The 25,324-nt window shown below is 34.6% G+C and overlaps 2 protein-coding genes and 1 long non-coding RNA gene across 5 annotated transcripts; 1 reads left to right on the top strand and 2 right to left on the bottom strand.

Annotated features, from left to right (window-relative positions):
• The first annotated feature begins 14,279 nt into the window (after positions 1-14,279).
• On the top strand, positions 14,280-15,331 carry LOC115972128. Its single transcript, XR_004087405.1, has 3 exons — positions 14,280-14,392; positions 15,087-15,228; positions 15,317-15,331. It is a non-coding gene; the product is annotated as an uncharacterized LOC115972128 (long non-coding RNA).
• LOC115972127 lies at positions 15,289-17,364 on the bottom strand. Its single transcript, XM_031092287.1, has 6 exons — positions 16,557-17,364; positions 16,358-16,472; positions 16,194-16,275; positions 16,060-16,111; positions 15,838-15,892; positions 15,289-15,744 (listed from the first exon to the last, which is right to left on the bottom strand). Exons 1-6 carry the CDS (start codon positions 16,959-16,961, stop codon positions 15,578-15,580), a joined length of 876 nt encoding a protein of 291 aa, XP_030948147.1. The 5' UTR covers positions 16,962-17,364; the 3' UTR covers positions 15,289-15,577.
• A 1,777-nt stretch (positions 17,365-19,141) lies between these two features.
• LOC115972547 (putative pentatricopeptide repeat-containing protein At3g25970) lies at positions 19,142-24,943 on the bottom strand. Of its 3 annotated transcripts, XM_031092872.1 has the most exons (4): positions 21,945-24,943; positions 21,743-21,830; positions 19,945-20,579; positions 19,142-19,289 (listed from the first exon to the last, which is right to left on the bottom strand). In XM_031092872.1, exon 1 carries the CDS (start codon positions 24,871-24,873, stop codon positions 22,453-22,455), a length of 2,421 nt encoding a protein of 806 aa, XP_030948732.1. In that variant the 5' UTR covers positions 24,874-24,943; the 3' UTR covers positions 19,142-19,289; positions 19,945-20,579; positions 21,743-21,830; positions 21,945-22,452. The 3 variants fall into 3 exon arrangements, with proteins under 3 accessions (XP_030948732.1, XP_030948733.1, XP_030948731.1); XM_031092873.1 differs by having other exon boundaries at positions 19,945-20,043; positions 21,743-24,943; XM_031092871.1 differs by having other exon boundaries at positions 21,743-24,943.
• Positions 24,944-25,324: the final 381 nt, after the last annotated feature.

Here is a 25,324-nt window from a genome sequence, read left to right on the forward strand (position 1 = left end):
TTTTTCAATTTTTATAAAAGTCACGTGCAAATGAGAAGTTTGTATTTTTAAAAATATCTTAAATTTAAAAATCATTACAATTGCTAAGAAATAGTTAGAAAGAAATAAGCAATTCTCAATTTAAGGAATAATCATTACTAGAGAATAATATATTATTTCCCGTAACGAAGACACAACCAAACAAAAGTGATGCTTGACAGAGCCGGTGATTCACTGCCATGATCATATGAGTCAAGATCTTGCATGATGGCTTTTCTCATGTGGCAAACACATCTACCCTTTTTTTTTTTTTTTTTTTTTTAAACTTTTTAAACCGCTTAAAAGCTTAACCAGCCAAAAAAAGTTGCAAACAAAATAAACAATAGATCCCATGAAACACGCAAGAATTTCAGCATAGTTCCACGAAAAAAGAGTCAAACAAAAATCTGGAATAGATATTATAAAGTACTTCTCTGAAACACGTATTAGTCAAAGATCATAGTGTTTATTATACACAAACTTAGCGAAAATAACAGTAGATATTGATTTGCTTTTATGTAGATATGCTTAATTGTTATCAACTATTCTATTGCTGAAAAATCCATCTTTTTTTTTTTTCAAAGTTCTTTTCATTTAAAAATTTAATTAAAAGAAGAAAAAAAAAATGCTAATAGGCAATTGTTCACAAATATTGGGTCTCACTGCAATTATGTGCACCTAACTTGTGCTGTGCTGCGTGGAGCATGAGATAGTAGAGAAGCCATTTCCACTCTCTAATGTACGATGATGTTTGTGGGGGGAATATATTGAAGTCCTAATAATAGTAAGTCAATACTTCACCTGGGAAGAGATGACGTGCAAGGAAGTTTCGAAGTGGAGTGACTTTAAAAACAACCCTTTGCAAATATCAACTTATTAGACTCATTGATAGTAAGACACGCAAAAAAAAAAAGGCTCTAATTGGAGCAAGGAAGTTAAAAAAATTGACATCCAAGGAAACTATAATAGTTAACCTCAACGCAATCAGCGCTCATGGATAGCGGATTATGAGTGTTCCGTTTTCATCTCGTCTTCTTTTTTAGAGTCGAGATACGGGACAACCAATATGAGGCAAGAATGAAAATAAGTTTTGACGTAGGTATTTTATCATCCCTAATTAGGTTGTTATAGAAGCAAGAAAGGTGACTGTAAAAAAAGAGAGATATTTTAGAAGATATGGTAAAATATGTATTTTTAATGAAAATATAAAATGTGTAAAACAATTAAGTTATATAATCAGTATATTCTTCCAAAAAAATAAAATTATAAATCATATATGTATACAAAAATAAAATTATAAATATTTTAATATATTTATTAAATAAAAAATATATACAAACTTGTGACGGTTAGGTACTAGGTAATTTCCATTTTCACATATAAAGTGGAAAAAATATTTTGTTTTCAAGGTATGGGGAAAAAATCCCATGGGATAAAGCGGGACACGAAAAATAAAGCATTTTATTATCTCTATTCATCGAGTCTGCTAGAAAATAACCCACTATCATCCAAAGTTCAAACAACCTATCACGAGAGCTTAATTCAAACTTATGGTGCCTGACTCATTATTATACAGCTCTAGAAATTGATTCAAACTGCTAAAGTTTTTTTTTTTTTTTTTAATTTTTTTTATTAAGGTTTGAGATTGAATGTTAGTTTGATTAAGGTTAAGAAATTTAAGGTAAGTCGAGAAAGATTCCCAATCACATGGTGATACTCATGAGTAATTTATTTGTAGTTGGAATTTAGAATTTGATGTGGGTATAAACTAAATATAGAGTCTCTTATCGTATGTTTAGATAAAAAAGAGATGGAAGGAGAGGAGAGGAAATCAGTAGAGGGGAAGTTGGCTAGAATATATTAAAAAAAATTAATCCATTTTAGACATCTTCCATTCTCTTTTCATTTACTCTTTTCTCATCTCCCTCTATCCAAATATAGGGTTAAATTTCAAATTTTATTTCATGTTTGAAATTTACAGTTTTCTTTTAATATATATAAAAAAAAGGAGTCCAATAATTTGATTCTGAATTTGAAATGGAATTGCAATTCTTTTTTTTTTCTTTTTAATTTTTTTTACCTTTTGGTTAATCAATCACATTCAAAATTTCAAAATGCAACTGATCCTTCTGATGAAGAAGACTCGTCTACGATTTTTTTTTAATCACTGTTTTAATTTAACTTTATAACCATTGGGGAAGGAAATTTTGAACTTGGATTCACCTTATAAAAGAGATCAAACATTATCACAAAGTTAAAAAACTCTTTTATAGACCACTAAATTTATAAGTTATACTGTAAAAGGTAAATTTACTCACCTTTCAATAGATTTGATCAATTTAACTCTAGTGAAATGGTTTCCTTTTTAGCATGTTCACCACGCATTCTCCTAGCTAAGAAGAGGGGCTTTGGAAATCGTGGCCATTGTTTCCGGGATTGGGTTCTTATGACTGGGCTTTGGTTTAATGGTAGTCCGATTACTGGTCCGGGCTTGGGTGTATAATTGTATGTGTTAGCTTAGCCCATTATCCGGTCTACAGTTGAATCACTTCTTTTTTTCTTTTTTCTTTTTTCTTTTTTTTTTTGAAATAATTAGAAATACTTACATACTTACCTAAATAGTAAATATACTTGCCCTAGAACTCGAACTTGCAAACTCGCCGATATGGTGCAATGGTAGTTGAATCACAATCTCAACAAGGATAGGCTTTTGCCCTTATTTTCCAAAAATAATATCAATATGTCCCTATTTTGAAATTATTTAGGTTTGTGTCCCTTTTTTAGTACTCGATTTTGTATAAATCAGCTTCTTCACGATACTTGACTATACTAAAATCGAGTTCTATGTAACTTGATTTTACTATGATCCAGTTCATTTTGGGATTTTTCCACACTAGATTGCCAACGTGGCTTTTTCCCAAAATTTTAATTTAGCTAGAACTCGATGTTATTAAAATCGAGTTCTTGAGGGAAATTTTCATCACCAAGTTGCACGTGAATTTTTTTTTGCCGTGTATGTAACTCAATTAAATGAATATCGAGTACACTTAATTTTTTAAAAAGCATGCTAGACCTCAAGATAATCGAGTTAGGGTGCTATACACCCTTGCATTCATAGATTCACAAATTCACAAACTCACAGATTTTCCTCACAGATCCATAGCTATACATCCCTAGATTCGATGTTATCTCTCTATCATCTCAGGTAAAAAACCCATATCATAATTTGATGCACATAGAGAATTTTATGGCGTAGGTGAGGAGTAGTTTTAGATATTGCAAAGGTTTATCATCCATAATGTATTTTCATATTAGAGAAGAATTTTCATTTCATAGGTTGTATTGCTTGTGCTTTGGTATTTTGTTGAATGAGTGTTATGTGAGTATATTGGGGTTATATTGGTTCTTTGGTGTTGTAAATTTTAATTACAAAAAATAAAAATCTTTAGATTTGGTAGAAGTAATGTACAATAAATCTTATTTGGGTGATGAGTGTTATGTGAGTACATTGGGGTTATATATATTGGTTCTTTGGTGTATTTAATTTTAATTAAAAAAAATGAAAATCTTTAATGCATTTCATACTTCATGTTGGAAAATGAAAATTTTAAAAAACGGAAATTTGCATTATGCAACAGAAGGTGTATGTAGCTAGTAAGCAAAAGTTATTATTTTGCAAAAGTTGAACGTATATAATTATCATTGTCAGATATTAACAATAATACTTTGTATTACACACAACATGTAGACATTAACAATAAGGTCTAATCTTTGTAGGTAGAAATTTTTAGAAATCATCATTGCTTGAATCTGAGAAGTCTGAAATATCTTTTTCATCATCTAACGAAGTAATTTCATTAATAGACTTGATGGCTCACTTTTGCTCCTTCCCCTGTAGATGTTTCCTAAATTTTTGGATTGCATGAAAATGGTCTAGTCGTCTTTGCATTTGATTGTTCTCTTGTTCAAGACAAGCAAGTATGTTGGTAGGTTTGTCTCTAGGTAACTCAGTTGAACATGCCTTAAGAACTCGTAACTCATGCCATTGATAATACACCTCCAACTCACACCTCTTCTTGTATAGGGTTGACCATGGTGGTTCTGCTGTAGTGAACTCTATTATGGTGGTTCTGCTACTGTGATGACCATTCATTATTGTGGTGCATTTATAACCTCATTTCATGGTCCAAGTATTATAATATATATATAAGTTATTAGGGCTTGTCATGTCAATACAGGCTGAAAAAACAATATATGAACAAGATTACCCATATTCCTAATGTTATAGTGATATTTCAAGATGTGTGCAGTAGTTGCAGCGTACTTGAACAGAGCATTATCTTTTATTGACACAGTACTATGCATTATGCACTAGGGTACGATTATTCATTTAGCATGTAAATACTACATAAATTTATGAATGTCTTTGCCACGTACCATCTTATGCAACTATACATTATTTACCAACAATTGATGCACACTGTTAACTCGATCATTTGATATTATTGTATTCAGCATCAATGTCTGGTTTTGGCAACCCTTTAATCTACATGCCTCGCAACGTGTTCACCGCGATGGGTCATTGTTGGGTATTGGAAGATGAGTTCAGCTATCCAATCGATCACAATCTTCGAAATAATACACGGGTTTACAATACCATGAAGCAGGAGTGGGCTTGGTTATTCCGTGAACAAGAAATGTTTTATGATGAGTTGGTCGATTATAAGTTGTCAATGCCTCAGCAACTCGCATCGCAGATGCCAAGAGACATGATAGACGAACTTTATAGAGCATTGAGCCGCATAAGAGAAGAAAACAATCGAATGAAGATATGTTTTAATCGAAATCAGACCCAAATTGAGATTCGAGAAGTGGAGTGTAAGTTGTATGAGCAAGCATGATACATGCAATCACTTTTTGCAGCAGACATTTATTAGTTGGACGTGAAGATATCAGATGAAGAGTAATCGTGTAGTGGTCCAATTGGACTTTGTTGTATAACAATTTTCCTTAACTATGTTTTAGATGTATGTATGTCACTATTGTTGTGTTCGTACTATATAGGGAACAATGTTTACTTTCAGGGGACAATGTAAACCTTATTATTATCGGTACAAGCATACACATTATTTGTAATCTTGAATGATTACTTAGGGTGAAGAGTTAGACAATTTATTATATGCATAACACAGAAAACTTAAATATTCTCACACAAGATACCATCAATATGCATGTACTGCATATCGAACCAATTTATTATACGCATAACACAGAAAACTTAAATATTCTTACAAACGATGACATCAATATGCATGCACTGCATATCAAACACTAACAGTACTAACATTATTGACTTAATCCTAGAGATAATACACACACCACATAGAACTTAGCTAGGCGATGCCTTACATAGGTATTTATTCTAACAAATAGTCCTTGTAGTTGAGAACATTATTACGTTCCACTAGTGTGAGTTGCCTATTGGTTACGGCGGCTAGCCTTTTGCAAGCTATAGCATGTGACATCTGCACCTACAGAGTAACATCAGATTGTTCTCTTTTCTGATTTCAGTTACAACTACACTGCAATTGAAGCCGTAGAAATTGAATACTGTTACACTGCTGGTGGTTAAGAATCTATGCAATTGATTACTACAGCTACCGCTAGAGCTACACTTTTAAGGCCTATAAAATAGAAAGGGGCAACTTTATGTCAAAGTCAAAGTTAGCTTCCCATGTAATTCAAATGTTTTGGCGTGAGTCTGGAGTTATCTACAATCCTAATAAATATTGGCATTGCATACAATCATTTTGGTGTGATAAGTACTCAAAATCTCTACTTCGCTTTATTGCCTTTTCCTCTTCTTGGTTTCTCAACCATACAGAAGTGTTTAGGTGGGAGGAGCCGATCACACTTGTGAGAATAGTTACATGAGTTATTAATATATATATATATATATATATATATTGAAACTGAGAACAATTTAATGAGTTAAATGACGTCTTGGTAGTCACGCTCAAATTGTCGCACTCTAATTTCAGACCCAACTTTTTTTCTTTTTCTTTTTTTATTAATTTTTTTTAGAAACTTCTTCATTTCTTTCTTGTTGAATACTTCAATAAATTCTATTGGCCCTATTGTGATTCAAGTTCATAAAAAAAATAATCTAGAATATCACCATTCATACATGATGAGTCAAAAAATAACCTAAGATTGTTGTAGTGGAACAATTTAGTGACCCAATCCTTGTCGTTCAAGTCTTGGTCCAAAAAGTCCAACACAATGAAATTTTGTAGAGTATGGGCTAAAGAACTTGGTTTCAGTTAGTTTAAACGGTTTGTTGCATGGGTTAAGGGAATACACAAACAAGAACGAAATGCCACTGTGTCTAAAGGTCCCCAGAAATGATAAGGCTAAAAACTTGATTATTGGATACAGATTAATGCCATAGGATTCATTTTTTATACTAAAATCTTCTCCCCCCTCTCTTGGCGGACTTCTCCATATTATATAAGCCCTCTCTAATCATCTGGGTTTTACACTTGTTGATCATCCAAACCTCTATTTGAGCACCTATCCCATCAGACACCTCTCTCAGTTCCTTGTGAGTTGCGGTAGCTAAGGTGGCACTGTTCAGGGGTCTTCTCCACATTAATGCGACCAGGAGAGTAGTTGTAATGCATTTAATGAGGCGGTGGCAGCCTTTGCTGAGATATTTCGGGTTTCCTTCCTTTTTACGTACTTAGAAGATGGGCTGTAGTGGCTTGGATGTACCTTTGCTCCGGATTTTGCTTTATCCGAGGAGAAATTACTCCTCGGAAGTGCTTTATTTGCCCTAGTGGGTCTGAATAAGGATTGCTTGAGTCACACCGTCTCCTCGGATGGGCTGCGTCCTCGGACGGGTCTAGGGCCCAACTTGTTATTTTGGGCCAGTCCCCACAATTGTCATTCCCATTAATGACAATTAAAACAAGCGTTACATATTTATTGCACACATTGATGATGAAAAGTAACAAATGGAGCACACACCTCATAGAACTCAACTAGGCGATGCCTTACATAGGTATTCATTCTGATAGGTAGTCCTCGTAGTTGAAGACATTATTATGTTCCGCTGGTGTGAGTTTCCTATTGGCTGTAGCAACCAGCTCTTCTGTAAGCTGTAGTATGCGACATCTGCACCTACAAGTAATATCAGATTGTTCTCCTTTCGAATTTCAGCTACAACTACACTGCAATTGAAGCCATAGCAATTGATTACTGCTACACTGCTGGTGGTTGAAAATTTTTCAAATTGATTACGGCAGCTACTGCTAAAGCTACACTTTTTAAGGCCTATAAAATAGAAAGGAGCAACTTTATGTCAAAGTCAAAGTTAGCTTCCCATGCAATTCAAATGTTTTGGTGTGTGCTTGGAGTTGTCTACAATCCTAATAAATATTGGCACTGAATACAATCGTTTGGGTGTGACTAGTACTCAGAATCTCTACTTCACTTTATTACCTTTTCCTTTTTTTGGTTTCTTAACCATGCAGAAGTGTTTAGGTGGGAGGAGTCGATCACACTCGTGAGAATAGTTACATGAGTTATTAATATATATATATATATATATATATATATATATATATATTGAAACTAAGAACAGTTTAATGAGTTAAATGACGTCTTAGTAGTCATGCTCAAATTGTCGCACTCTAATTTCAGACCCAACTTTTTTCCTTCTTTTGTTTTTATTAATTTTTTTTAGGAACTTTTTATTTTCTTTCTTGTTGAGTACTTCAATAAATTCTATTAGCCCTATTGTGATTCAAGTTCATAAAAAAAAAAATCTAGAATATCACCATTCATACATGAAAAGTCAAGAAATAACCTGGGATCATCATTCTCATTAATGACAATTAAAGCAAGCGTTACATATTTATTGCACGCATTGATGATGAAACGTAGTGGACGGAGCAATGGTAACAAGTGAGTTGTGCACTTCAGAGCTCTCATTGATAACATACTAGCTGTTGCTTATAAATGTTGGAATTCATTGTCTATTAAGGCAAGGAACAACTATAAAAGAAAGGAACAAAAGAATTCAAACGTACACAAATATACTCATCCAAAAATCACTCCAAGTCATTTTCTCTCTAAACAAACTTTCACCATTTTTGTCATCCTAGAATAACTAAGATTTTATTTGAGTTGCGTTGTGCAATTATTGTTCTTTATTCAATTAAGTGTGTTGTTGGTGGGTAGAGCAGTTAGGTGTTGCCCTTGTAGTAGCAAAATAAGCATGTGTTATAATTCCATTTGTGTAATATAGTTCAAACCAAAACCCTGTGGGGACACCTATTATACTTGCAGATCTAATGTCTTCAATTTTTGGTTATGTGCTCAAATGTGGTGTCAATTGCATAACTTTTATGTAAGGCAATCATATGAGTAAACTACTTACTGCACCATTTAAGTGGGGACTCCAAATGTGACTTGGAAATGTGTTGTTTTCATCTTCTTCTTTCTTTTTTTCTTTTTTTTTTTTCTTTTTTCGTTATCCTTTCACATAAAGCAAAGTTATTTTCTGCTCATGTAAAATACTTTTGTGTTTGCTAGCTGAGAAGGGGATGATTACACTAAACACAACTAATGGTTGGTCTTTTTATCTGTAATTTTATGGGTAAAACTTATGTATTATTTTTACATGCTGCAATTTAGGTTTTCTATCAAAGTTAACCATGTGATTGCATTTACCAATTAATCACTTTATTCATTATTGAATTTAATTTTCTTTTAAAAATATAATATCAGTTTTGTTGTGTTAATGACTAACAATGTAGTTCTTTTCAATTTGGAAGCATTTGAAACCTAAGTTTTACCCTAATTTTAATATATTAACCTCCATTTTGTATAAATTGAATAAGAAACAGTGGTCTGATATTACATGAAATTATTGCAATTTACTGATCAGCCAAGTACTTATGCCACTAATTTATTCACTTTCATCATTGTGCAAAGAAGCTATTAAATTTCATGTGGCATAGAACCTCAAAACAAATTGATAGACAATGAAAATAAGGTGAACATGGCCAACATTATCATTTTATTCCAGCACTGTTGATTTTCACCAGTTTTCATGTTTTTAAATTTGCAGTGTTCTTTCTAAATCCTGAATTTGATGGAGAGGATTAATTTCATAGATCAGATTTAGTAGTTTTCTTTTTCAACAACAAGCATCTATGTTTGCAGTGTTGTTGGAGAATAAAGCAAAACTGCTTTTCCATGTTATTTGGCTAATAGCGAATGCAGACAAGAAAAAAATTGAAAGGAAATTTCCCTAATGAGGAAACCAATTAATGGGTGTATTAGTTATTAGTTAAGCCATAGATTTTGTTAGTTATAAGCTTATTACTTCTTTCCCATACGCAAAGGGCCAATAAATTGGAGACACTTAAGTGAATATATAGGTCACTTTTTAGGGAATTTTTGCTTTGCAATAAGTGAAAATTTTTAAGGTGAATCTATTATTCATGTGACCTTATTATCTAAAATCATGAGAAACTAGGAGCATTGCCAAGTTATGCAACATTCATACAGTGAAGAACTAAGTTGTATAATGGAGAATGCAAGACTAACAAACTCATGGAGAAAAACTATCAGAATTTAATATCCCACTAATACGTAATCAATTAGAAATCATCAAAAACCTGTTTACAAGGCTAGGCCATGTAAACTCTTGCTATTTATAGTAACAAATCATGACAGTAATTAACTATAAAAAGTAACAAACAACCAACAACTAACAAACTAATTGAATTAACTAACGTATTAGCTAATTGAATTTAAACCTGTGGCAAGGCTATTCTAAAATATATTACAAACTGTTCAAGAGTAATACAATTACTAATTGTTTTTCTATTTTCAATTTATGTGATACAAAATTTTGTAATACATATTTTCAGCAACTTGGAAACATTACAGTATGCATATTCACTAACAGATGCTTAAATTGAATTAAGGAAAAAAAAGAAGAAAAAGAACGTACTTATTGGCGAGGGGACTTGCCTGCATCAGCTGTTGTGGTGGCCTCGTAATAGGGCATATCAATGGGAACCTTGAATACGCCCACATCTGCACGAACATCACTGCTCCTCCAATTTGCATCGCCTTCTTGTCTAATGCCTTACATAGGTGCCTGTACAGCCAAGCTAATGTTGTACTACCCCAACTATACTTCTTTGCATCACTAATTAAGTTCAAGAATTGTAGAGGCTTCCCCGAAACTTGTTCTGCCGATTTGTCCATAAACTGTATGGACCCTAACCAAACTAGTATGTGATAGCGGGTATGCTGCTACACTACAGCGTCACTAGCATCTACAACTAGGGGACCTCTAAACTGTGCCTTAAGCCAGCTGACTCTTATCCTCACCTCAGCAAGGATAGACTTGTTTTCATTAGGATGCAGTATCGGGTCTAAAGGTTGATGACCTAGTAACTCAGTGCACAACTCCTTCCATTTCAAGTTTGTCTTCCCAACCACAAGCAACCCATCCACAAGAACCTCCAACATCACCTCAATATCTTGTAACATGATACCCATTTCTCCATGAGGTAAGTGGAACGTGTGCATCTTTGGATGCCAACGCTCGACCAATGCCATGATCAACGTGTGATCAACTTCCAATTCTAGAACCTTAGATAATCCTTCCAAACCCGCCTCCTTTATGTAACGGGTGATCCGTGGGTCTAGCCCACCCTGGGGTAATGAACAAGATCAACGTCGTCACTTTAGCACACCTGACACTACCTACACATGGAAGAGCGTTGTGTTAGGATAGTGCACACGAAATAACTATAAAAATACTATATAATAATATGCAAGAAACAATCACTACCCCGTTTACATAAAAAATGTTTCCCACCATAAGTTTTTGACCATATTTTCTCTCTGCTTATTCATGCTAAATTAAACCTATGCAAAATTTTAATTTGAATTAAATAAAATTTTTCCCAAATCAAAAGAGAAAATGAAAGACATGAACATACAATGACAAAACATAATCAACATCTATTTACAAATAATATGAATAAAGAACCCCACAGATAGAAAAAGATATCATTTCCAAATGCCCAAAGTTTAGTACAACTATGTACCTGACCGGCGGTGGGCCTCCCCCACAATGGTGTGGATCGATGATCCAACTGCCACTTCAACTGTGTAGCATCCTTGGTTCCAGGACCCATGTTTGACAATGGCTGCATATTTGACATGCATGCAATCATGTTAATAAACCATTGATCCTCAGACAAACATTGAAAAAATGACACTTAACTATCACAAAATGACACGCATGCAATCATGTTAATAAACATTAAGCTTAAAGTTTAAATTTTTGGAACAAATGGTAGTTTATCTCACATCAAAAAAACTAAAACCATAATCAAAGCCCACCAATGGTGTCAGATTACACTGACATTTGCTCATGATTAGTTACAAGTGAGTTTAGGAGAGTGATTGCATTTAAACTGAAGTGCACATGCATCTTTTGTAGCCTCTGGTATCATAATCAAGAAAAGAATGAGTGAAACTAAAGTATTAAGGCTTTTGTTCCTATCCTGAGGTAGAAATTAGAATAGCACTTTCTATAACATAGTTTGGATGTACTACTATTATAATATTAAAAGAGAAAAAAAAATGCAAAATCTTAAAAGAGAAAAAAAAAAATGCAAAGGAAAAAGACCTAACGTCTCTTGATGTTGGAGAACCAATTGGCACAAAAACTTAAGCTAGTAGGACATGAGCCAACTGTGTATATGAGGCTTCACACACATTAACACCTATATCATTATGTCGTATAAAATAATTTGATTCCACATACTCAAATATACAAAGATTTTCTTGCATTTTTATTTTTTCTCTTAACTACCAACTATGATCACAAGCTGTGTTTGGCCTAAACAAAATAGAAATATATTAAGAGATTGCAGCCCTTTGAGACTAATTGCAACCCAAGTTTCTTCAAAATAATAAGTTTCTAAATTCCTAGGTGAATCCAAAGGAGATAAGGATAGAAATAAATATCAAATGTCTTCCCATAAACTTTTAAAATAAAAAATAACTATGAACTTATTTTTATAAACAAATTTCCAAAAAATTTCTGAATTCTAATAACTTAAAGAGCAAATCACCACCGCATGGACTATAATCATTCAAACAGAAAGAATGTGCCAACAGGCCTACTTAGCCCCTTCTTGTTGACATGCTCTGCATAAGAGAAAGAGACATAGAGATGTTTAGAGTAAGCACACATGAATTCTATGGAAGGGAAGTTAGCCTGGACTTGGATGGTTTTTATGCATCTCTCCTAATAGTTTTTAGTTGTTTTGCGTTGCCAAATTTAGCTACATTTCACAACATTTTTATCTCACTAGTCACTACTGTAGTCAAATTACCAAAGCTAAACCAATAGGCCCAACAAAAGCAGCAATCCTACAATCAAAGGCTATCAAACTACGAGAATGGTCTCATTGAACATTCTAGGACCTTTTGTCTTCCAAATATGAGATTGCTCCAATCACTACCTTTTTCATAAATAGTCTCATTAACCAAGAGTCACTTTTTAAAATTAGATTATCAGAGTTGTACATACAAAGCAAATGTAGATACATTTTTAGACATGATCATTATGATAAGCTAACATAAGGAAAAATCTGACACTGGAGTATGAAAAAGATACATATTGAACCAGTGAAGTTGAGCACTAAACAGATAAAAGCTAAAACAGAGTTCTTTCTTGGTGTCAGATTACACTGAGATTTGCTCATGATTAGTTACAAGTGAGTTTAGGAGAGTGATTACATTTAATCTGGCTCCTAATCACGATCAAATCTCACAAATGTAGGATTCCAATGAATTGCTCCATTTATCATCTCAGTGTAATCTGACACCATAGCCTCTTTATTAAAAGCTAAACCAAAACCCACAAATCTATAGAAACAATCCTGCTTGAATTGCGTCATTAATCAAATGTTCCATTTTTATTCACAAGTAAATCTTCCTTTAAGTCAGATTAAACAACCACTACGATTAAACACAACAACAAGCTTATCTAAAACCCACATCAACAACTACAATTAAACACAAAATAAATTATGATTAACAACAACAACAACTCGCACCCAGATTGAAAACCTAAAAAAAATTGAACTCAAATTTTAGAAATTACCTTAATGCAGTTCTAATCCTTTAACTCCGATTTCTAAGCTTGATGGTGAAAGTTACAGGTGAGGGTTAGGTTATGGTTTGGGTTGCGTTTCGGTCTACTGGTAGAAAGAAGAGAACTTGGAGAGGAAGCACACTTGGAGAGGAGGCGTGTTAGAGAGGTTTCAGTGTATTGAACAGACTAAGGGAGATAGAGGTATTAGGCTACTGTTCGGATTGAGGGAGATGAAGTTTTTTGGAGACGTTACATTCAAAATTTGCTTTTATTCATTCACATTGCCGAGTTTTAAACTGTCCAGTTATAATATTTTATTGCGGAAAAGCCATGGTGGCAATCTAGCATGGCAAAAACGTGAAACAAACTCGATCATAGTAAAATTGAGTTATATTGAACCCAATTTTAGTATGATCGAGTTTCGTGTAGAAGCCAACTTTTATATAATCGAGTACTAAAACAAAGACACAAATCTAAATAGTTTCAAAACAAAGGCATATTGCTAGATTTTTTGCAAAATAAGGGCAAAACCCCAATATCCCCAATCTCAACGTACTCATATTCATACTCATCTCATAAGAGCGATGGAGATCAAAGGTATGCATATTGGATTGAATTTGAGATAATTTTCAATCCATCCTAACTTATTTAGACTGAGAAATTCCTAACTCAATCCATGATAGTTTTAAAATTTAGTCTAACCCAACCCAATCCAATCCCTAACAACCATATTAGATTGGATTTGATTGAATTATCAGATTGAGACCATTTTATCAATAATAATAATAATAATAGGGTTTTTTTTTTTGCTAAATAAAAAAGGGGGCTTTGATATGGGCTCATTGAACCGCTCCTCTCTAAATGTTTGAACAAAGACTCCTATCATCAGGTCATACGCCGTGTGGTAATATTAGGGTTTTATTTGTCTAGTGTATTATTCAACAAATGATTACCGTACAATTGAGCTTATATTTCAATTCAATTGTATAAAAAATAAGCTTCAAAATACCAAAATAAATCAAACTGACATATTTAAACAAGGGTCATTCTAAAAAGTCAAAAATACATAGAACTTGAAAAGTCCGGAACCTTCTCGGCTCTCCAAATATCAGAGGGAACCTGCCAACGTTGTCTGTCTCTTTCGCTAGTTGCAGAGGAAGCGAACCATTACAGGTACTGTTACACTCGCTCTGTTCTCATTCAATTTCCTCTCTACTCGTAATACTCTCTCATGTTCTTCTTTAATCTGGTTTCGCGTTTCAAGTATATATGTTCTCTGCTTGTAATTCTATGTCTGTGAATGCAACGTTTTGGATTGAAGCTTATGTAAGCTCTTAGCAATTCCTCAATTCGAAGTGGGTTTATTAACAAGAAAGTCACATTCATTTTGGGCAATTTACTTTTAAAAAAGATTGCCTTAAAAGGTTACATGTCCATGGCTTTTCCTTTTCTAATTCTTTTGAAGTTAACGTCTTGAACTCTGCAGTATAAGCATGTTGTTGATGTTTGTTATGTTGAATATTTTTGTTTTATTGTTCATTCTTACATTTGAAGTTGCTTAGAATTACATTTGGAATCCAATTTACAGTCCTAGATTAATAATTAAAAGGTTTGAAGGTTAGGGGTTCAACCCATTAATGGAGATTGCCTAGTTATTTGTTGTATGTTTTGGAAACTTTATTTGCATCTAGTGATATTGCTATATTAGCATTGAAATTTGAAACCATGATTATATTTCACTTCATTTGATTTTGATTTTGATTAAATCATATGCTTCCAAGATGTGGCTATGTGTCCATACTCTACCATTAATATGCCTTGCCCAAATTATGATCTTGATGTATCTTTGCACGTTTCCACTTTGCAGGGGTTAGTTTCTTAGTGCCCAAGTATTGTTTGCCAAAGACTCAAAGAGGAACCCAATTCTAGAGCCTACATGCGTGGAACAGCTGTGTTATCACCTGCAAAATACAAATTTAAACAAATCTACCCTTTGACAAGATCATGGGGTAGTTACCCAACAATCTTTTGATACACTTTAAGTTGTAATTGTACATTAACATTTTTTATCTTACAATGATGTCTTATTAATATCAGGTACCGTGGCCACTTCAACTCCAAAGAAACAAGGGAATAATAATTCTGGGGAAGAAGGACCAGTTACAAATGAAAAGAATGATCCTATTGTTGCCTTCAGCAGGCCTCCACCTCTCCCACCTGTTCTTGGACCATTGGTCGCTCTCTAATTGTTAGAAACATGGTCAAGTCGTGATAGCAATGATGACTGACAGGTTATGTGAAGCCATTCCTCTACTGCTAGAGTTGATATATAACTAGAACTTTAATGTACAGTGCCCTTTATTTAAATATGTGGTGCAAAATCTTAATTGCAAAGAGAAAAATTTTAGCTGGGAGACTCCATAGCTTTATGTAGCTGTTCAGTAGTGGGTTGATATAAGTGTCCACAAGCTTGTCGTAAATCTTTATTATCCAATGTAGGATGACATGGGGACTACTTAGGAACCCTGCAGCAGACATATACCAGTACTGTTTCATAATGAAGATATGATGCTTATGATAAACTGAAGTTTTGAAATTTTGGATGAAGTTTCACATACATTCAGTAGCCTTCGGGAACTCATCAAATAGAGATGTCACTGTCTTCAACAAGGTCTGAATTTAATGATCGAAACACATATGATAACAAAATCCAAGGTCAGAAAATAGAAATAGTCATGAATGTCCATAAGGTGTATTCTATTGATAGAAAAGCATAGTATTGTCAAGCACAAATAATTGAGATTTTTTCCCCTGAGAGGAAACATGGTTTGCAGAATTACCAGAACTAGGCCTCCTGGTTTGATTGGTGATTCAATCACAACTTGTGCTTTCCTGCAAAGAAACACCAATTAGTGAGAAAATGTTTGATTCCGTGCAAATAAAAGGCTTAATGGATTAATTGTTTTTGCTATACTTGATAATTATTCTGTCTCCTCCTTTTGAGCACTCAAAGAAGCTGGAGCCTCTGGTGAAGGGTATCTGTGATTTTTTCCATTCTACGATGTCATAAAAGATCCTTATCAGTCATCAATCATCTTAAAGGCACACAACTGAACAAAATAAGATAAATAGGAATACCCAAGTGCCATTTTACTCCAGCGGTATACTCATCTCCTTCACAAATATTTCCAAAGCTGAACTTCACATTCTCACCCATGGATTCTGTAAGTTCTTCCAAAAATTGCATAACTTCCTGCAATAGTTCATTTTAAGCCCTGTTATGGAAACAAAAGTAATTGTCCAATGCTGGTTAAGAAGAATGATAAGAAGACGAGACCTTTTTTCCCTCGAACGGATGGAGAAACGAGCACTCCTCAAAATAACAATCTTCTGATATGATTTCACGTAGGTCATCCAAGTCCTTGCTATTGATGCTTGTGTAAAATTTATTGACTGTCTCTGATGGAGAACTTGATCCGGAATGGGAATTGCTATTTGATAACCAATAATTTGAATTGCTATTTGATGACATTACTATAACGGGTACACGGTCACAGAACAATGTACTTTCAGCCTTCCTTTTAACAGAAAGGCCATGCTTCTGTATTATCCTACTATTGTTCTTAAAATAACAAGTTTCTTTGTAGGGCAAGGTGCCATGGGCAAGCCTTGTTACAGCTTTGGAGCATGTACGTGGCCATGGTGCCTGGCCTGAGAAATTGATAGCAGCAGCCATGGCCATTATAAGACTGGCCAAGCAAATTTTGGTATTGCAAAGTATAAATTAAAAATGGAGGATTAATTCATAGTCATATTGAAAGATAAAATTAGGAGGGGGAGGTTAAATATTGATACATGGTGCCAATGTGACAGAAAGGGGCAAAGAATAAAAAGACATGTCTTCTGCCTCAGTTTAACCAAGGAATCTCAATTTGGAAAAAATTTCATTTGTTGTGCTCTGCCATGGTTTGTTTTCTTGCTATGAAATCTAAGAATTTGCTCTTGGTGATTCCCTTTGTAGGAGGACATCTCACGTAAGAATTGCAAATATGGGAAGATAGAAATGGCTACACTAACATAAAACTTGTGCCTTAGTAGTAGCACCCATCCACATGTTAAATCTTTTAGCACGGTAAATGTGAATGCTCTACGAAAATTAATAAATTAGACGAAAGTTTTACCAAATGACCCATACGAATTAATCAAAAACTAGACGAAAGTTTTACCAGACGACCCATATGAATTAATCCAGAGCTGATATTTTTTATTGTTTATCTTAATTTCAAAGGAGAAATAATGCCCACCCAATAAGGATCACCTCCAAAGTTTGTAGGTTTCCCACAATATGAGAGAAAGAAGGCATATATTTAATACATGAAATTCTTACTCCTGAAAAAGAATTGTTGTGTCAAATTCGAATCCACCGAATTGGGGGCAGCCTGAGACCCATTAATGATTAAACAAAGTAGCCTTTGTCTAACTAGAGTTGATCTAGGTCTTGCTTTCGGGGGCAATGGCCATTTTCTACTTGACATAAGGTGCTCTTTAGATTCACAGAATCAAAATGCCATTGCTGCGGCCATGCTCACTTTAATCTGAATGGTATTCCTTTTTATAGAAGCTAAATCCATTGATCAATAGGAGCATCATTGCATTAGCAGCTGCATTAACTCTTGTTCATGACTCTATCTTCATTGAATCTGAGGTGTTTTATGCATTTATTTTCAGGTAGTCTAAGCACTTATTCTTAAAATCATATCCTAACTTTAACTTTTAAAATGTCAAAATTATTACCAATTTAATGATAAAAATTTACGAACTTGTATAATAATGAATATGATTATTGTCATTTCAATAATTTTTTTTTAATGAATGTGATTAATGTCATTTCAATTAGTAAAAGTTCTTAATTTACTCCAAAACTTCAAAGGTAGTCTAAGCAATTATTATTAAAAATCATATCATGATTTTATCTTTTAATATGTTAAATTTATTACCAATTTTATTATGAAAAAACTTACAAATTAACATAAGAACGAATGTGATTGATGTCATTTCAATAACATAACAAATAAATATTTGAATATATGTATGTGTGTATATATATATATATATATATTGTGAGGGTAAATGAGCCGAGTAAGAGTGTTGGGCCGTGAGCTGTACCTGAGAACAATAGGAGCTCGAGGATAGTCGAACAGTTTAATAGATATTGGGATTAGTGAGCCGAGGACAAGGAAAGATAATAACAAACTGGTGGTATTTCCCAAGGATTCGAGCTTCCTTGAGAAAGCATTAGGGGGGGGGGGGGTTTGAGCCCGGTCACCTTGAGAATGCAGCGCCAGAAGTAACCATTTTTTTAAGATATATATATATATATATTGTAATTGGTAACATGTCAATTTATAATAAAATTATAATAAGATAGAATGATTTTGATTTATCAACTTACAAAAATGAAATTCACCAACCTTGTATCGATGAAAAATATATATAATTTTACTTTGTCAGCACCAATTTGATGGAGAGTATAAATTTAGAATAGGATCACTAGCTAGCCCAGTGTGGGGGTGTTAGGAGGCACGCCTGACAGAGTGGCTAAATTATTTATCTATACGCTTCAATTCGATAGGCTAGAAGAGCTTTAGGTCTTGGGATCCTATGGTAATTATAATGTTTGTTTATATGTACGGCACAAAAGTTTAAGCGCAGCTTGTTTTTGACTCTTGACCTAAACTGCTAAACACAGAGAAAGTTTTTAAGGCAAAGGCAGAAACAAAACCACTAGGTTGGGCATTGATCAATTTTATATTATGTGTCACAAAACAGGGGGGCAGTTTTCCTTTCCATGACTTGCAAGTTCTTCAGAAATTTTCAAGACTACACAGATCATAACGTGGACAATATACAGCAAAAATCATCTTAAGTTGTTAACTGTGGTATGCTATACCATTTTCATTTCATGTTCAAATTACAATTAATGGAAATTCAAAAAATATATATACAAGATTAAAGGGAAGAAACACTTAACGTTCATTGCAATGGTCAGCATTATCATCATCGTTATGACCTGTACATCATCAACAAATAATAAGTCTAAAAGCACAAAAAAATTCATAATATTTTTTCACGATTCCTGAGGTGGTATAATTGGTATAAAAGCGATGTCAATAGTGGCTCATGTGAAAATAATGTTATTCTTGTCATGCAATTGTGAAAAAAAAAAAATTAAAAAATTGACCCAAACATTACTAGAAAACAAACTAAATGACCATGTGATTCAGCATGAAATATACGTATAATTGAGCATGATGGCTAGACCTGCAAGTAGTAATACTAAGGGTCTATTTAAGATCCGCTTATTTTGCTGAAACTGAAAATATTTTGCTGAATGTACTGTAAATAAAAGTAAAAATTAGTTGAAATAATATAATGGAACCCATGAATAGTACCAAAAAGTGCAATGGGGCTCATGAATAATAGCAAAAATAAACTAAATAGTAAAATAAGCTGGTTTTTTAATTTGGAGCCAAACACACACTAATAATTCAGACATTTGACATTACCAACAAGATCTCCCTGAAAATCAGGACTGTCATTTAAAAACACATATATATAACTATGAGATAACTAAGACCTTTGCTCCCACTACCCACCCAAGTTGCATTAAAAAAACAAAATCTATCTGTCAAAATGACCAAAGAAGCAAATCACTAAATCCTTACCATATGGAATTCTTATCCTCCCGTACTCTTCACCTACTATAGAAATCCAGAAACCAGCACCAAGGTTTACAACTTTACAAGAGAGCTGCTATATATGTCCTGAACCCACACGTGTACAAGATCAGACAGGCTCAAATCAAAACCATCATGCACAATAAACTATGGATCATATTTTAAGTCAATCATTCATCAAATCATCCTATGAATTCAATTTGTCTCGAGCTGAGCTGAAAGGAATCTTGTACAGTCAGACAATCTCGCTGGCATGCCCCCCAACTCCCACAAGTCTGAAAGGTTGTTTCTAGCTTACACTCACCAGGGGTCAATCACCCCCAGACATTATGCTCTATATAAACTCACAACAATTGCTATTTGGTCATATAGCCACATTTATCAAACAAGAACAGCTTGAAGGAAGAGGGTGAAATTGCCTTGCATTACAATATGAGTAACAAAATCAGTGATGTTCCTGCTACTATAATCACCAAAGGTCTGAGGGACAGAAGGCCTCTACCAAAAAGGGGGCAGATAAAGTCAAAAATAGCAGCAAATGCTTTCCACTCGATAGTCTCCGTGTTCTCTAGAGCCCTTTCAGATCACCAACACTCCAGCAGGAAAATTTATATGGGGAAGAACTGAAAATATTGATCCATGTTAGACACTGTATTATCAATGATTATTATCTCATTAATGTAGTTAATTTTCTTCTACTACTTCCTTTTCCCCTTTTTCTTTTGCAGATGGAGTGTTTCCATTCTGATAGATTTTACTTTCACCAAAAAGTAGAAGGTTACAATATTCATGGTAAAATTAGCATTGAAATATATATGCATAATTTCATGAATGGCAAAGATTATGTAAGTAACTCTAAAGTATTTATCAGTCAAAAAGGGGACAATAAAAAGCACAACAATATGATTAAAGCCAAGCAAAAACCAAAATGCATAGGCCTGAAACAACATGAAATCAAATTTATAGGAAACTCTGTGTAGAAACACCATTGGACATGTAGTATCCGTTTGGATAGCGGCCACGTTTCTGCGTTTCACGTTTTTCTTTTTTTTTTTTAGAAGCGCGTTTCTATCTTTTCCAATGGGTCCCGTGCACTGTTCACGGGACCTACAAACCTCTTTTTTCACCAAAACTTTCATTAAAAATGGGTCTCATGACACTATTTACACATTTAAAAATTATTTTGTTACATTATTTTCAGTTTTCAGCAAAATAAGCAGTATCCAAGTGTCCTCAAGAAATTAGGCGTCAGTTCCCTTGATATCACCTCCAGCTTACTCAAGTCAAGATATTACTTCCTACTTCTTGCAAATTTGAACTGATTTTAAACATATGAATGCCACCTATCACTAAAATAACAACCAATTCCAATGCATATAAACATTCATTACTAAGTCATTTGAAAATGTGTAAGTTACATTTTGTAGAAAGGTGTCACGAGCCAAGCTTGTTCTCACTGGGACAAGAGGCCACTATGTGTAAAGCAGCCTCCATGATCTATCTTTTATATCATAAAATATGAGACTGTAAACATGGAACAAAACTAACATCCTAAGCATATGCAGTCCTAAATCTAATTATTATATATCTTCTGCCATATCCTCATACATCATGGATTCCTCATTCACCCACTGGTCACTTTCTACCACAAGAACCATAAACAATTTCAAAAGATGATGAATCTAATAAAGTTATATGATAAACTCCTAGTTATCCCAAAAGCTCAATCTGATAGGAGATTCTCGAATTTTATCAATCATTATTCTAACACTATATACTAGCTTACCTTCACCTGGACTCCCAACTCATCAGTCAAGCATTTTTCCTTTTTTGATCAAAGTCTTGGCAAAAATATCAGGAGCAGAATGCCACAGCTGAAACTAAGATCAGATGAGGTCAATGACAGAAGCAGACACTCTCCATGGGGGACAGTGTAGCAGCAAACTTCTACAACTTTGTTATGACCACATTCTGATGTAAAATTTCACCTTGAGCAGCCAAAAAAGCACCAGTGATGCTGATTCACATGTAAAATCTCACTTTTTTTCTTTCTAAATGTTGTAGATTTCAGTCAAAATAAGGCCACACTTGTTAACAGTATCCGTGATGGAAAGTAGAATCCAATCATTGCTTTCAGTTGTGACTAGAAATACTGCCACTGTAGATTAACAACAGAGCTTTTAGCAAGCAATGAACACCTGTGCAGTCATAATTTTGGCTAATGGCAATATATGGGGAATTCTCTCTCAGAGTCATGTTAGTTAACTTGGAACAAACAGCTGCAAAGCCATAGTTTATGGCCTTTTCAGACTTGCACCTCTGACCACTAGTAAAATAAATTTTCCGAAGTCATCTGTAATACATATGTTGAATGGAATTCATATGCCAAACTGATTTTAGACGACATGTAATGACACTTGATGAGTTCTGGAAACACATACACCCCACAGAGTTAATTGCCGCAAAAAATTAGAAAAAATTTCTCTGCTTCTTAGTTCATATTTTCATCAGGAAAGCATCGTTTTGATCCAATTTTGGTGACACTAGCATCTGATCATACAACTTTATTAGCTCCATATATATTTCTTTACTCTCAAGATGTGACATGTCGCCAGCAAAAAAGTAATGTATGGATCCTCCAACTTGAATCCAGCTAGAACCAGGTTCTTTGTGAACTACTTTTTCCTTCATTTGCTTCCTCAGTTCGCCAACATCTCTCCACATACCAGCAGAAGCATAGAGATTTGATAGAAGAAGATAAGCAGATTCATTTTCAGGTTGCAGCTCAAGAAGTTTTCTGGCAGCAACATTCCCCAGAATGACATTTCCATGGATGTTGCAGGCTGATAGAAGAATCTGCCATATATGAGCATCAGGGTGAATGGACATTTGATCAATTGTCCTCTTTGCATCTTCTAGGAGTCCAACTCGACCAAGCAGGTCAACCATACAGGCATAGTGTTCTAGATGTGGGATAACTCCATGAAGTTCAAACATAGAGTTTAAGTAATCATTTGCTTCTCTCACCAGCCCTGCATGACAGCATGAAGTAAGAACTCCAAGAAAAGTTATCTCATCTGGTTCTATTCCAGATTTACACATTTTCTCAAAAACCTCAGAAACTTCGTGAAAACAACCATGTTGAGCATATCCCATTATCATGGCATTCCAAGCAGCCAAATTGTCTTTAGATGCATTCCTAAAAGCCTTTTGTGCATCCCCAATGCTTCCACACTTACAGTAGATGTCAATAACGGTGCTTTCCACAAATAAATCCTGATCAAATCCAAATTTAAGACACAGTGAGTGAACTACTCTTCCTTGTACCAAATCTGTCATTGCACCACAAGCTTTGAGGACAATACTAAAGATTGTACTGTCCACTTCAAGGTACGAGCTTCTTGAGGTGTAGAACAAATTTAAAGCATCAGCGTTACAACCAGCACAAACAAAAGCAGTAGCCATTGCATTGCAATGTACCACATTGATCTTATCAATATCAGAGAATATCTCTTTTGCTTCATCTATACCATGGCATTTCCCATATGTTTTTATCAAGCAAGACACCATAGAATCATTGAACATAAAGCCACATTTAATCATATGCAAATGAATTTGCATTGCCTGAATTACAGAATTCGAGTTAGAAACAACTTCAAGAATGCTAGCCAGAGTATATTCATTTGGCTGTAGTGAAAGATCACGCATTTGAGAAAACACTTCAAGAGCCTGACTACTAAATCCATTCTCAGAATACCCAGCAATCAGAGAATTCCAAGAAACAGAATCTCGACGAAGCATATCATCAAAAACACGTCTAGCATCATCCATTCGACCACACTTCCCGTACATGGATATCAATGCATTACTAACACAAATCACTTGCAAAAACCCCACCTTTTGACAAAGTGCTTGGACTTGCCTACTGGAAGTTAACAGCCTTGGGCCTGCAATGGCAGACAAAACATTGATCATTGTATACTCATTCATCTCCAAACTCCCAGAATGCAAAACTTTAAACAACTCCAAAGCTTCCAAACCATCACAAGCAGCTCCAATCCTTTCAGTCCAAGACACAACATCTGGTTCAGCAATTTCATCAAACATCTTAACTGCAGCCACCTTATTTTCACACTTACAGTACATGTTCATAATAGCATTATTCAAATGTATAGAACTGCCGCACAACAAACCCATCTTAACACCAATCCCATGAACCTGTTCCCCCTCTCTCACATCAAACAGTGCACCAAGCACCCCAGTCAAGCTAAACTCATTCAGCTCCAAACTCAAACCTCTCATTTCCACAAAAACCACCTTACCCTTCTCAAACTCCCCATTCCACACATACCCACAAACCATAGCAGTCCAAACCACATTGTCCAATACCAAACATTCCCCAAAACACTTCTCAGCCTTTTCAACATCCCCAGCTCTCGCATAGTTCTCTATAAACCCACTCACCAAATAAGCTCCTGAGCCAAACCCCATTCTCAAACAAACTCCATGGGCAGCCTCGTTTTCCTGCAAACTTTCACACGCTTTAACCAAAGAGCTCAACGTAAACACATCAGGTTCCAGACCCAGATGTCTTAAAGTGTTAAAGAGCTGGAAAACGGGTCTGGGTTGGCGAAACCTGGCGAACCCAGAAATGAGAGCGTTGAATGAGACTGTATCGGGGTTATGGGTTTCGAAGAGGTACTTGGAAGCGCGTGAGAAATGTCCGAGTTTAGAGAAGTGGGAAATGAGAGTGGTGGAGAGGTAAGGGTGTAAGAAGTGACCGGACTTGATGAAGAGAGCGTAGGTTTGGTCAGTGAGCTTGTGGTTTGGAATAGAAGCTTTGAGGGCTTGTGGGTAGAGACCGTTGGTAAGTAGGGTTTTCAGGGATTGGCTTTGGCTTCGGCTAATCCTCTTCATGCATGTGATGTGAGGCTTCTTTGAAATTGAGAGGTGTTATTCAGTGTGTGGGGTGTGGACGGAATCTGTGGACTCCTGCAGTTGCGTAACAGTCTCACCGTCTCGCACACTACATTAAAATTGTGAAATTAACGGTGCTTCACATAATCTTTATTAACAAATTAATGCCTTAAGATATTAGTTAACTTTTTCTTTAAATTTTTTACTATTTTAATAAATGTGTTTTATAAACATGATTTCTAAAAGAATTGGATTCGAAGTCTGCAATGGTAAATTTGTAATAAGATTTTTCGTGTATATAGATTTAGATCCTACAGAATTGTAGAACAAATTTTTCTCTAGTGATACTTTAACTCTTAAAATACATTATAAAAAATACTTCCATTGTTGTTTAGAAAAATCCAACTTTATAAATGAGAATTATTTAATGTATTGTCTTTTAATTAAAACT

The sequence above is a fragment of the Quercus lobata genome, chromosome 12 (assembly GCF_001633185.2).
Source record: "Quercus lobata isolate SW786 chromosome 12, ValleyOak3.0 Primary Assembly, whole genome shotgun sequence".
Lineage (NCBI taxonomy): Eukaryota > Viridiplantae > Streptophyta > Magnoliopsida > Fagales > Fagaceae > Quercus > Quercus lobata.

Excerpts from the sequence above, each read along its gene's own strand:
- LOC115972127 (XM_031092287.1), bottom strand. The coding sequence starts at position 16,961 with ATGGCCATGGCTGCTGCTATCAATTTCTCAGGCCAGGCACCATGGCCA. Across the intron at positions 16,473-16,556 it reads ATCCGTTCGAGGGAAAAAAG|GAAGTTATGCAATTTTTGGA; the intron begins GTCTCGTCTTCT and ends GAACTATTGCAG. Across the intron at positions 15,893-16,059 it reads AACCAGGAGGCCTAGTTCTG|ACCTTGTTGAAGACAGTGAC; the intron begins GTAATTCTGCAA and ends CATTAAATTCAG.
- LOC115972547 (XM_031092872.1), bottom strand. The coding sequence starts at position 24,873 with ATGAAGAGGATTAGCCGAAGCCAAAGCCAATCCCTGAAAACCCTACTT.